Source organism: Cygnus atratus, chromosome 2 (genome assembly GCF_013377495.2).
Source record: "Cygnus atratus isolate AKBS03 ecotype Queensland, Australia chromosome 2, CAtr_DNAZoo_HiC_assembly, whole genome shotgun sequence".
In the NCBI taxonomy this organism is placed as follows: Eukaryota; Metazoa; Chordata; class Aves; order Anseriformes; family Anatidae; genus Cygnus; species Cygnus atratus.
In genome coordinates this window covers 1,895,951-1,909,852 of record NC_066363.1, presented here as the reverse complement: position 1 = coordinate 1,909,852, position 13,902 = coordinate 1,895,951, and the positions used below count along the sequence as shown (strand labels likewise).

Below are 13,902 nucleotides of genomic sequence, written 5' to 3'. Positions count from 1 at the left end.
TCAGTGGAGCTGCTCTGATTTACTGCCAGCTTAGAACCTGCACCCACAAGTTTCACCTTCAAAGATGGGCAGGAGCACAGACCAAGAGCAGGGAGGCAGAACAGGCACAGTTCAGGGGTCATACATATGTGAGAAGCATGTGGGATTTCCATGTCATGCTGGAAACAGGCCTTGGAAGTTACACTGCTCAGAAATTGGATTAACCTCTAAAACCAACAGGAATCACAGTCCTCGCCTTGCATGAAAGGTTGCCCCCAGCAAGCCCTCAGCCATCGGGTTTCGAGTATAACTCCCTTCATAGGTGTGCCACTGACCTAAGGCAAGAAGTAGAGGCAAAGAGCTAGTCTTCTCCAACCTACCTGCCTGGAGCAGAGGCTTGAAGATGAGGGCATCTATCCGTGCCAGGCACGCCGAGAAGTTTTCTTCTGCATGGAGCAACGATGCCGTAGCTTCAGCTGCACACATGTCCTGGACACAACACAAAAGGCACACATGAAGCCCCTGCAAGGCTATCCATCTACTGATGGCTTCGGTGCTCATTGCAAACATTCAGCCTTCCCTGCTCTCGGCAGCATTCACACGCAGATGTAATTGCTGTCCTCAAAAAGCATTTACAAATATTAGAAGAGGAAACAGAAACCCAACAACTCAAGAGAGATGAGGAGGTGTCACAGAAGACCACTGAGACTACAGCCCATTTTCCTGATGCCCCAGCTGAAGAACTTCTCACATTGACCACGATACTTCTCCATGCGGCTGAGATAGCCCTAAACATCTCAGTGGGTGTTAATCTTGCTTAGTGCCAGATTCAGTCTCCCACAGGGAAATCCCTGAGGTCACACAAAAGATGAAGCAGAGCATGTCTTCCCGTCTCTCACCAGTTTTCTGCCCGCGTGCCTCAGCCTGCACCTTTTGGCATCGTAAGCTATCGTACGGAGCTGCAAAGCCCTGCCAGCCATTGCAAAGCGTCCAGCCTTCTGGAGGAACAGAAGTCTGGCGTTACTCCTTTCTGAGCAGGACGCTGCACTCCTGGTCGTGTCACAACTCCAGTGTCAACAGGGACAGCTTGCCTAAAGTGGAAGTGGGCAGCACTTCAACTGAAGTGCTGAGAAAAAAAGAAAAAAAAAAAAAAATCAACAAACCCATGTGAGCACACTCCAGTAGCTTCAGTAGCTTCCTCCTTCCTAGCCTCACCTCCCAAAAGAAATGTATCAGAGGAAGTGCGTACCAGCCAGCTAATAGCACGTCATGAGAGACTAATCTGGAAAAAGCCCAGGTGGTGAAAATACTATGGGCGGAACCGAGATAGTAACCGAGAGAAACAACACACAACTCAGACTAATTCAGTTTTGTGAAGCAAAACAGCAGAATGAAGGTGCTGCATATGGTCTGTCCACTTTTATCCTTGGCCTGGCTGGAGTGCAGGCTCAAAAGGTTACACCCACAACAGCAAGCGAATGAGTGTTGGCAACATGCTGCGAAGATTGCTAAATTGGTGGCAGACTTTGGCACAATTCTGATGTGTGCCAACTAGTGCAGTCCCAGACAATGCTCAGACGTGGCCAAGGGACCATTACAAGCAGGCAGCTTGCACGCAGCCACGCAGGTTGGGGAGGTGAGGAGAGCTCAGCTGTTCATAGGTTATGCCGTAACCACTTGGCTATGGAGCCAGACCTAATTTATTTACTAATACAGATGTAACTAGCATATTTGCACCGTCCCCAGCAAGAGCTAAACTCAGGCTGTCCGCTGGCAAGATACTCTAAGGCATCCTAAGCCTCTAGCTTGATTTCTGTAGATAGCAGACAAGACTCATTCTCCTTGTGTTGAGTTGTCCAGAAGTCAGACATCTAAGCCTAAGCCTACTATTTACACTTCATGGGAAGAAATACCTTGAACATCTCATCATGGGCTATAAAAGTTTCCCCTGGGTGACTAGCTTAGGTGGGAGTGTCTCCTTTTTAAGCTTCTTGGAGGCTGGGTTCATTGCTACACAAGCATTTGAGCTCCCTAAACTCACCAAACCTTGTTCAGGAGCTCCCTTTCCTTGTCAGCCCAGAGCCTGGAGTGATACAGCACCATGGAATAAGGGACATTTTGCAATTTGGATGGTTAAGTGGCCTGGTTTTAAGTGGTTGCTCAGGTCCAAACACAACTACATACTACACAGATGAACGACAGTATTTTCTCCTTTGTAACCACTGCCTCTTAAATTTCATTTGTCTGAAAAATGGAAAGCATTAAAAAATCCCATAATCTTATTAGTACACAAGTTTTCATACATCAAGCTCCACATGACCATAAGGCTATTTTTTGCAGCAGCGTTGCTGAGTTGTCCCAAAGGAAAGCTCTGTGCATGCAACCAGGTCAAAATGCTGGAATCCAGACTCCTCCTCGCCCCTCCCAGAGAGAGCAATTGAACCAGGAAAAAAGCAAAACAAAGCAGCAGCCAAACAGCCCTCACCCCACAGCACCAGGAGGACAGGGCAGATAGTAAAGTTTATTTTCCACTACTGCTAATCACCCTGTCTTGTAGACACAAAGATAAAGTTGTTTCTCAAAGGTACTCAAGAGCGTTCAAGCTTGTTGCGAATTTCTAAGTGTGAGTAGCTTGCTTAATCAGGGAAAAAGAATCAGGTTGGATATGTGACAGCATTGCGCTTTCAAATGCTTCAGCAGAACAGCAGGCAGGCAGTGGGGGTGGTATTGCGATCACTGAGTAACTGTCTGGTGGGTTTTCATATTTTTTTTATGCCTGACTGCTTTCTCTCTCTCTCTTTTTTTTTTTTTTTTGGAGAGGGAGGGAGGGTCACTGCTGTAAGAGGGGCGCATCTGGTCCTTTAGTTCTGCAAGAACAGGTTTTAATCCAGGCTGAACAAAAAGAATGGATGTTAGGTGCCAGACTCGGAAAGACTTTCCCAAACTCGTCTCCTACCAAAACAGGCAGAGAAACCACCCAACCATCACATACAGGTGGCTTAATGAAAAAATGAAAATTGCATGGCTCAAAGCAGGGGTGCAGATACCCATGGCTTTGCTCCACCAGCCAGGATAGGCCATGGCCAGGGGGCTGAGGATCATACATGCAACACCAAAGGAACATCCCTGCCACAACCTAAGGCTAATCTGATTGTTTCTGCACTGGAAGGACCAGAGGGGTCCTACCAGGTGTCTGGGGGAACCTACTGGGCTGGATGTATTGCTCCTTCCAGCCATGAGCTTCTCCTCTCAGACCACCTGCAGATCCCATAGCCGATCACCCACGAAGTCCCAAGCTCAGACTTTACTGGGACATCCCCAAAGCATCCCTGTGGTGCAGTACATGGGCTGAGAAATCCCTGAAACAGCAGCACTGTATAGACACCCAAGCTAACTGCAAGAAACAGAAGCTTGTGGACCGTCTTTTCTATTATAACCCGATACAGAGTTAACATGATGTGTTGTTCTTTTTGGTGCAAAAAAGTGTTTGGTGTGTTCTTTTTGGTGGTGCTGGTGGGTTTTGTGTTTTTTTGGTGGCAGTCGTGATTACTATTATTATTATTTTTTTTAAGTAATCATGTTCTTGCCCTTCCAAGGAAACTTGTGGGCTAGTTCCAGCCCGAACACAACAGTTTAGGCTCATTTGCTGAATGACTGGCACCAGTCACATTTCAAAACAGCCCTTCTGGCACCACAAAAAGACCTAAGTTGCCACATCCCCTCACCCAATAAGGTAAGCACGAGTCTCAGACATCATTTCCAGGCTTTCCCCATCAGCTCTGTAAAACAGCACTTGCACACGTATTCCAGCTCAGTCAGGCAGAGGGGATTTGAAGCTCGTCACCTTGTGAATAAAACCAACGTTGACTCAGCCACAGGGCGCAAAGGAAACAATCGGGACGGTCTGGGGCATGCAGAGGTCACATTGCACGTCTGCACACCTGAAAACTGAACAAGTGCAGTGGTGCTGGGTGTTGGGACCCGGCTGTCACAGTCTTCCTTCCCTCTGCCTGGGTTTTTGTAATTCTGTGTTCGAGGAAGGGCAGGGCAAGCTTGAGCAGAGCTCCTGTGAAGCCCATTCAGGAGGTTTTATTCTGATCTTCACACACAGCTCTGCTGTTGGTGGGGTGTCAGGACCTCCAAAGACAGTGCACCCCTCAGACAGAACTGCAAGATGTGTGCCCCCAAGGAAGGGTCCGCCCGCTGTGCACAGCATGACAGCAGCTGGTTTTACGTGCAAAAATCAGAAAGTTTCCTGTTAGGATGAAGATCCCCGAAAGTCTCCATAGGGCCTGCTAGGATGGAGACTCCCACTGGCAAAACACAGCCACCCACCTGCTTCAGGCTCCTATGAAGAATGGTGAGATCTCTCTAGGAGAACATTTTCCAAAATAGAAGAGGTTTCTGTTCCCTCTGCCTAAATGAAGGTACAGGAAAGCCATGTCTGCAGTTAGAGAAGGAACACTAGCAGCAGTATTCACTCAGAAACAAGAAAGGCCTTGAGAAACAGCATCTGTGGGAGTCACTGGACGTCTGAGGCCTGTCGTGTTCTTGGCCTGTTTGCCATGCATGACAACGGGGGCAGAACAAAGGGCGATGGAGAAGCTAATACGAGCATAAGCAGTTCCCAAGCATCCAACAGACTGAGCAGCCTGGATCAGCTGGAGGAGCATTTGTCCTCAGCAGGGTCTGTCCAAAACTGCACATTGCGACAGCAAAGCACATCTCTCGAGGAGCCACAACAGGAAGTTACACCCAGTTGGAGGAAACTGGTGGAACAGCTAGGAAACCAAGCAAAAAGACATTTTGGTGAACTGCTGAGCTTCGTTTTCAGCTTTGTGGGGTCTGTAGCTCTGAAGCAGCTGTTCCACCATGAAAATGTCTGGAAAGCCCCTTAACGTGAGACATGGTACAAAGTTTCTCCTGGAAACACATCCAGCCAGACAATCCAATCACCTCCTCTACAGTAAGGAACAAACTGGATCTTCACACAGGGACTGTTCATTTTCCATCTTCCTCTTGTGAATCCCCTTCTACATTAAAGTTAATATTATCAGTCCATAAAAACACTCCATTAAAACAAAGAATTCTCAGACAGGAGAAACATGGCAAGAACAATGCCAGATTTAGGGAGCGCTCAGGGCATCATAATACTGAACTTCTTGGGATGTAAAAGCCATGACCACATTTGCTTTAGTCCCTCCAAGTGATCTCTTCCCTTTCCCTGCATCGGCTGTCCTACAGGACATTGCACCACTGAAGCCCTTCCAATCTCTACCATCCTTTCAGTTCCTGATCTTTTTACTATCAACAGCCTCAGAAACAATGCCTATCCGATGCTTTGTCACATCCACTCCTCAAACAGGCCAAATTTTCCCTTTCTTGTCCTTTGAGAGGCAGTCAAGTTATTGCCATGTAGCTCAAGACGTACCTTCCTGCTACAGAGCATGTCCAAGTATAAAGCTGCAATAATTCAAGCTGTAGTCCAGAAGAAAATAAAAGCAGCCTAAATTGAAGCCAAGAGGTACTAAAGATACTTCTCCATCAGAGTAAGCCCTAAACTCTTCTTTAGATATCACCTTTCAGTCTGTAGTTCACTTTCTCTCATGCTGGTAATGGTGTTGCTTCTCACTAAAGCTACTAAATCCCTCTGAGGATGCAATATAGAGCATGAGCACTTACACTTGGACTGGTAAATGCCCTTCCACTTAGCAGCAGGTTGCAGCCTGAAGCATTTGAAACAAAAAGCTTGCTGGGGCTTTCAAACCACCCTGTCTTCTAGGAGCCCAGGACACAATTCCTCCCCCACTGTTAACAACTCACTTTTCCTTTGCATGACCATTATACTTTTCCCCATGCAGTGTATAGCTCTAAAGCATGCACATCACAGAGTAGAATACCATAGAGTTCTGCACAAAATCTGCCATTAAATTTGTCAGATTGAGTTATTACAGATCAACGCTTTCTGTCACATCACAGTGATGCTTTGAGATAAATATAGGGACCTTAAACTGAAATGAACATAGACCTAAGTATGTTTGCTCCCTTCATTCAGCTCAACGCCTGTGTCATCACGACCAAAAAAAATATTTTTTAAAGGGGAAAAAAATGGAAAAAATGGAACCATAAGGGTTCATCTTAATGTGGAGAGAATGAAGGAAAACTTTGTTTGAACTTGAACCTAGCCTTCTTTGCCACGTAAGTTTTTAGCCTAAATCAGTTCCCCAGCTTTATTTAATGCACTGGCATATAAACACGCCCACAAGCAGACTGGGATATCCTCCTTCATTAGCAGCGCCAGCTCAGAGTCCATAAATTCAGGAGCTCCTTGGGCCATGGGAGCAAACTCTGGTGTCCCGTGCTGAGACACTGCTCCTCTCTCAATCCTAACCTTTGCTACTTTTCTCTAAGGACCAAGTTCCTCATGCAGCTAATTATATTTCCAAACGACATCTCCCCTCACGTGTCACGCTCCAGCTGAGTCTGCATTCAGGCCAGCACAAAGACCATTTTGTCGTGCGAAAAAACAGTTCCAAGCTTTGTTTAACCAACACCAACACTCTGGAGTGAATGCTCCCGTTCAGACTGTCACGTCAAGCCCCGGAATGAATTAGCAACCAACTTACTGGAGCCACCTCATAGCCACCAAAAACACACAATGTGCAAGAAATAATTGGGAATAAATAGGGCAGAAAGACAATACAACCCCAAATCCCAGGACAGCCCTTAGCATTGAACAGAGGGGGAGAACAAAAGAGGTAGTAGTTATTTAGATTAGACTTTAGCCCAGAATACAGGGAACGTGCAGATGCCAGCAGAAGTCTGAGTGCGAAGGAACTAGAGGGTCTGGTTCAAACTTTTCTTAACTAGGGGAAACTGTTGAGCAGAATAACGATAAGAGAAGGTAGACACTGTTCATGACATTATTTGAAAACACAAGAAAATGAACAGACCCACCAAGACTCTCCCCAAGGACGAGATCCTCAAGCTAGTGGTCCAGGTTGCCACAGAGCTGAGGCCACACAAGATACGTTAGGACCACAGCACAACCTCCTCTGCCCTCAAGCAATGGGGCCAGCTCAGGAGAACCAGCAGGATGTCCTACCTCGCTCACCACCTCTAATTAAACTGTGGAACTCACTGCCACAAGAGTCTGTTGTTGCTATGAGTGTCTTATAAGTGCATTCAAAAGCAGCTGGACAAGTCCATGGAGGAAAAATCAATTAAAAGCTAATAAAAACAAAGACATCAACTCGAGCCCAGGAAGTCCCTGAGGAGGTAAGCACATATGGAGGAAGTATTACCACAGCCCTTTCCAGCTTTTTGTGTTGTTCTTCTCCAGACACGATGTTCTGCTTTATCAGAGGTGAGGTAGCCTGACTTGATACTGCTGATTTTATGCATCAGCCATAAAACCATTTGTTGGTTGCCTCCATGGTAGGACCTCAGGCAATAAGAGATGAAACAATGCAAGGTAGTGAAAACATGAACCAAGTTAAAATCTCAGCAGATTTAGGATAACAGCGTGCAGCCAGGAGCTTAAGGAGGGTCAAACAAGATAGCAGTACTCTCTGCAGAAATGTTAGTAATTCATTTTTCAGCCCAAGGAGAAGTTGTGCCACCCCCACCCCCCCCCGACTTTTGTCTTTGTCAATCTTCAAAACAGGAAAAACAGGAAGCTATGAGTGAGCATGCTTATCTTTTCTTTTCTTTTTTTCCCCCCCCCCAAAAAAAAAAACAGGGAACGCAAAAGCTTGACACAAACATTAACGGACCCAACATTTTTTTTGTTCTTTCTTCCCCAAACCCAAACTGGGAGTTCGTTTCTCTTCCGTAGGAAGCTCCCTCCCAAGGCCAATAAAAACAAACAGAAAATTATAGTTGACCTCAAAAAGACAAAACCCATCTGCCCTTTTCAGCTGTCCAAAGGCTGAGCTACCTGCCTCAGACCCTCTTTGTAACCAGCATAGGTAGGAGAAGCTCACATGAGAAGCTTCACATGAGAAGCTCAATTTAATTCAGCCTAAGTGAGATGAAGGGACCTTTGGGCACGCCTGGTCTGTTCACTAGCTACAGAATTAGAGAGTTAACTCCAATAGGACATTTTACTTGTTGACAGCTAAGGCTAGAGAAGATCACTCTCACCACAATTAGAAGATATCATTTAAACGCTGTAAATAATGAGACAAGTATGATAAGGCATGCAGGTGAAATGTTTATTTAGTGGTTTAATCCCTTATGATCCTGTACCTCCCATTATCGTTATCGTTTGCAAGCAGCATTCACAAGTGGAAGCAGAGCTATTCTGACCCTGCAACTGATATGCAACACAAAATGACTTGGAGACGCTAGATGAAACTCCAAGCCAGATGTGACGTAGCTGCAGGTTGCCTAGGGGCATCTAAGGAAAGGAGACCATGAAAAGAGCAAACTCAATAATTCACCATTGGAATGAGAATATTATAGGAAATTTTGTACAATTTTGTATCACAGCTTTGGGAACAGGAGCTCCTTTTTACTTGGCCCTGTACTCCGCATATGCCAACTCTACTTTTCCAAAGCAAATGGGCTTCAAAAAGCAAGATAAATGACAGAGGTGCTACACATCTGACATTCAGAATATGTTACCATCTTTATCAAAGCAGTTTTGAGTCACTCTCAGAGTATGAGCTGGAATTGCAGCCTTTAAAACAACCCAGAGGCACAAAGTGTATCACAGCAGTGTCCCTTGGGACAATGGGAGAACTGATGGTACAATTGCTTCATGAACAAGATGGAGCTCAATGTATAGTAACACAACCACCCTGCTCCATCCCCTCCGCTCAGGACCTCCAGAAATTGAGTAGGACCAGAGAAGCTTTCATTTCCTCTGTGCTAAAAGATGGGACCATCACAAAATTGTTACAGCAGTCACCTGTGAGAGTGAGGTTGACTTCACCAGATATTCACAAGGGAGGCTCCAGATCCATCCTAGGGCTGCCCTGACTCTCCTCTCATCTCAGACACATTTCATAGAATCATAGAATATCCTGAGTTGGAAGGGACCCATAAGGATCATCGAGTCCATTTGCTTACACTGAAGGCATAATACTCAAAGGTATCAAGGTGTCACAATGAAATGCAACTTTCAGGACCTCCCAGATCTGCCCTACCAAGTGACCCAAGGAAAGCCTAAAGACACGAAGCCTTTAGCACGGCATCCCCAATACCTGCCAGAAACAGGGCAGGGCTGAAGCCCGTACAAAGGAAGAGGAACGGAGATAAAAAGACTTGCCTGGATTAGTGTCATCCCTGCACTCAGCTGTTCTCTGTTTTCTGTTTGGATTCCTTAAGCTGTCTCCCGGCCAGGAACATTTACACCAAGCCCAACTGAGCAGCTGCCAAATTTTTCCTCCTCCTGTCTCTAGAGCTCAAGGCCTTCACCAAAGACTCAGTGCAGTAGGAAGTTCCCAGTGTTTAATCAAAGCCTTCAGGTGCTCTTGGAGGACAAATTACAAGCCAGCGAAGGCAGGACAGACCTGCACAGAGTCACCAGCTCTCCCTAACCTCTGATCATCATTCCAAGACGCCACAGCTCACTGAGGCACTTTGAGCACCAAAGCCCAGGTCTTTTGATGACCTGAAGAGCTGGTCAGAAGTCCTGGCAAAACTGTTTCACAATAAAATTCCTGTTTGTTGAGTCCCAAGTGCTTTGCATGAGCCTCTTCCAATTCAACAAGAATGTAAACAATGCCCAGCCAGGTCAGGCCAGTGGCCCAGCTAGTCTGGCACTAAGAGCAACAAATGTGAGCTTGGCCTTCTTCTGAGGTCCATTCCCCTTGTATTCCCCAAAGAACCAGCTGTTGAATTAAGGATCTCAAAGGTACAAACCCTACTGCTTCCTAGAATCTGCTTATGGACCCAAATTGATCATATCCCTCTTGAATGTGTTTATATATTTTGCCTCCAAAAGGCCCTACCAAATCGAAAGCAGGGTCTTGACAGACAATTCTGCCTATTTTCCTTGCAAATCCTCAAAAATCTTGTCTTGGAGCTTATTGGGAGTTGAAGTCATTGCAGTAATGACACAGTGAAGTCGAGGAAGCAGCTGCAAGGTCGAGGAAGCTTCCTGGCCATAGGAAATTTCCACAGACAAAGAGAGACAGCTTTGGTTCAGGTCCAAATTAAACCAAGTTAAAGCTTAAAAACAACAATCCCTCCCATGAACTGCGGCTCCTCCTCTTCTGGCTCTAAAAACCTAGTTGTTTGGTCCTTTTAAGAAACCTGAAGTGTGTTACCATTCCCCTATAATTGGGCCTTTGACCCAGACTTTTCACTTAACACCTAAACCACCTGCAAGCCTTCAACAGCTTCCCTCCCTTGCAGAAACCCAGGCGAGCTTATCAGCCTCTCTCGCCGTGACTAATTAGCTGGGTATTGGTTTCTTTACTCTGCCAGGCAAGCTGTGCAAACCCAGCATGAACGCACCGTTTCCAGCCTTGCTTCATCAGGCTCACATTGCCAGGGAAGGCTGCCTGCTTGCCTGGCATGGGTGGAAAATCCCTTCCTAAAATAAGGAGCAAGACCCAACACAGGGGACGGGGTAGCTGCCTGCAGGAAAGGGACCCCATGTGCACGTGCTGTCCAGCATCTCTTTCTTGAGGACACAAGGTGAGAGCAATAAGAGGATTTTATGGCTCGGGATTGTCCTAGGAATTATATACTTAAAGATGTTGCACCTCCTTCAAGCCAACATGTTGTCCAGATGAAGCACGGGGTGCACGCACGTGCATTTTGCACTCCAGGAAAATGCACTCCACACCTGTGGCCACCTGCACAGGTATGACTTCTGCTTTCAGAAAACACTCCCAAGCTTTACACTGCTTCAGGAGTTTTATCAGTAAGACACCACCTTCAGCAGTCCCCTTCAGCCTGCTACAGCCGATTTCACACCCTTCCTACGCTACACGCGAAACTGAGCCTCGGGATTAATGGGAACACAACCGACCAACAAACACGGGTCGCAAAACCCAAAAATAACCAGCGCGTAGAGCAACGTACCTCACATAAGGCGGCCAATTACAACTCCCCTGTGCTAAGTGCTACGGCAGCAGCTCCTCCAAGCTCCCGAGTCCTGAAATACCCGCAGCTCCCAGAGCTGCCGCTCTCCCCTCCCACCGCTCCCTCCCACGTCCAGCCACCTCCTCTGCCGAAACACAAATCTGGGCCTGTTCATTAACTGAGACACCCACAGGGCCCGGAGAGACAGTTACGAAACCTGCGTAAATGGGGTTTCTACAGCAATTACTTGTTTTTCACTTTTTTTTTTTTAAAAAAAAAAAGAAAAAAAAAGATTGAGAGATAAGCTCTTGCAGCACGTGTTGAAAGAAAAGTTAAAACGCAGGAAACTGCAGTTGAAAACAACAGGATATATATATATATATATATATATTTTTTTTTTTTCCTGTGTGCAATGGCAGTGCTCAGCTTTGATTGCTTTTCACCTACGATGCATTTCCATAACTGTTTGCCGAGTGAAGCTCCTCTACGTTTCTCCTTGTTCTGCTGGTCTCTCTCCTCTCGCAACTTCTGCACTTGCTGGAGCCCACAGGAGGCAGGCGGAAGCCCTGGGAAACGGGACGCTTCCTGCCATTCAGAGCCTGCTGCTGAGAGCGTGTGACAGGCTGCATGTGATGCATATGATGCATGCAGCCTGTCCTCCGCTACCCCTCAGCCAGCAGCAATAATTTCCCCCTCCTTTTATTAAACAAAAAATAAATATACAAAAACAACAACCTGACCCAGTGTCCTGCCCAGCCCACCTATAGGAGCTCTCCTACAGCACAATCCCCATGTTTTTCCAATCAATCCACAATTAGCAAATCCCCACAAATGTTTTGTCAAAGATGTTTTGCTGAAGCTGCAGCCCCTGCTGCATGCTCACTCTCTGCACCAGGAAAAAGTAAATCCGCAGCCCAACAGCAGCCCCGTGCCCTCCCCTTCTGCTTCAGAGCATGAACAAAGCCCCATTCTTCCCCAGGCCCTCCAACATCTTCCGACTCAGCGGCTCGCCTCCTCCTTGGCTACGTGACCTCAAGGACTTTCCCAAGCTCGTGGCACTCACTGCGGGCAGAGGGATGAGGACGAGTCAGCTTCGTACAGCGAGGATGCACAGGGTGGAGCAGGGGACAAGAGGTGCCTCGATCACCTTTTGTTCGGAGAGATTCTTCTGTTGTGTTGGCTTCCTTCCTGCTTTCCCAGACTCCCGGGTCTTTTTTGGATGGTATGTGCCCATAACTCACCGTTTAAATTAGTTTGCATGACAAGGGCAGGCAGAGCAACAAGCCCCATATGCAGCAGGGAATGATACATACCAGGGCAGGATGCGGCCAAGGGAATGGAAAGGATGAGCGAGTGATGAGCTCAGTGCCAGCCTCCTACCTGCTTTGCAAGCTGAGACAGCAGAGAGCTGGCGACTAAGGCTCCAGCACTATCACAGAACTTTTCCTGCCGGTCCAAGGTTGGGAATTAAATCAGATTTCCCACATCCCAAGGAAGTGCTCACCCACCAGGTGGGCACCTTGCCATTCGAGACCGCTTGAGCCTCAAGTCTTTACAAGGTCTTTGCACAGGTGCTTGAGGCCAGGAGGATTTTCCGGCCTCCAGATCCTGTAAGAATAGGGATTTCTCCCTGATGGTGCTTATGATTGTGCCTGCCCTCCAAAGAGGGTTTGAGAGATTGCACTGCTGAGCACCTTCCTCACCGAGCATGCAGCCTGGGGACCCCAGCACCCCGGCAGCAGTGAGTGAAAAGTCCAGGAGCTCTGCTCCATGCTGGGACGATAGAGAGCCCACCTCACAGCTAAAACTTTCAGGTTCAACCCATTGAGGGCATTTAGACCTGGACTCAAGCTGAGCTTCGCAACTTGGCCAAGTGTGTCTTGGATTCACGTTTTAATCCCATTATTCCTTTTGACTCTAGCTTGGTAAAGCTCTCGTGAGAAACTGCTGACAGCCGGGTATGACAGTTTGCTTTTGGACATCTTTTTCTTTTGCTTGCATTTCCTATCAGGATCCTGTTTCTAGCCATTCAATTAGTTTTCCTGAAATGCACAGAGCTGGCAGAAACGTCACATTCAGTCTGAGACCTCCAGGCTGGTTCTCAGCCTTAACCCCATAGGACTGCAGCAGAAGCCCCAAGCCCTGACATTTGCCTCTCTGCACTTCAACTCTGAGACATCCTTCCTGGATGTGGACAAGGCAAGTTATCATTCATGCAGTCCACAGATCTGTTTTTATCTTTTTAAAAAATAAAAGGTAGACTTAAGAGACTTTCACTTGGGGAAAAATAAAAATAAAAATCAGGGACACTTTGAAAGCCAGAGCTTTCTCATTTTGACAAAAGCAGTCCACACCTGGAGTTCTCTGAAGCCTCTTCTACCAACAATTCTTATTAAATAAAGCCAGTGGTTTTCCACAGAAGTCTTTAAAAACCTTCCCCATCAGATCTAGTTCCATTATCTGACCAGATTGTTATTAATGAAATTGTCTCTGGCTATCTGCAGCCGCAGATCTCAAATACAAAGCGCGTGCTATCATTTCCAGCGGGAGCGTAGGGGATGCCAGCAGCATTCCTTTGTCTCCAGCCAGCAGTGACAGCTGCTGCAGGCTTTATATTTTGCTCTCCTGCTTGACCACAGTTGTAAGCCTTTGTTTCCAGCACTCGCAAGCATCACTCTGGGGAGTGCTGATTAAAGCCAGGCTTAAAACCATCGTTAGGAATGACCGAACATCACTCGAGGAATCAGGGGAGAGAGTTGCAGTGCAGTGGCACCAAGTGTGCTGTCTCTGAGAGATACAGGTGTGCCCTTAAATAGATCATAGAATTACAGAATCATTTAGATTGGAAAAGACCTCTAAGATCATCCCAGCTGGCATTCAACC

The 13,902-nt window shown here is 46.8% G+C and overlaps 1 protein-coding gene across 4 annotated transcripts in view; it reads right to left on the bottom strand.

Annotated features, from left to right (window-relative positions):
• The window catches only part of ALS2CL (ALS2 C-terminal like), a 44,480-nt gene that overhangs the window by 25,977 nt on the left and 4,601 nt on the right, over positions 1-13,902 (bottom strand). For 2 of the 4 annotated variants that reach the window (XM_035554539.2, XM_035554540.2), the window contains exon 2: positions 360-468. In XM_035554539.2, the coding sequence (XP_035410432.1) occupies positions 360-468 (109 nt within the window). Of the gene's footprint in view, positions 1-359; positions 469-878; positions 1,106-11,019; positions 11,086-13,902 lie in introns of those variants that run through there. The other 2 variants (XM_050709317.1, XM_050709316.1) reach the window with 2 other exon arrangements.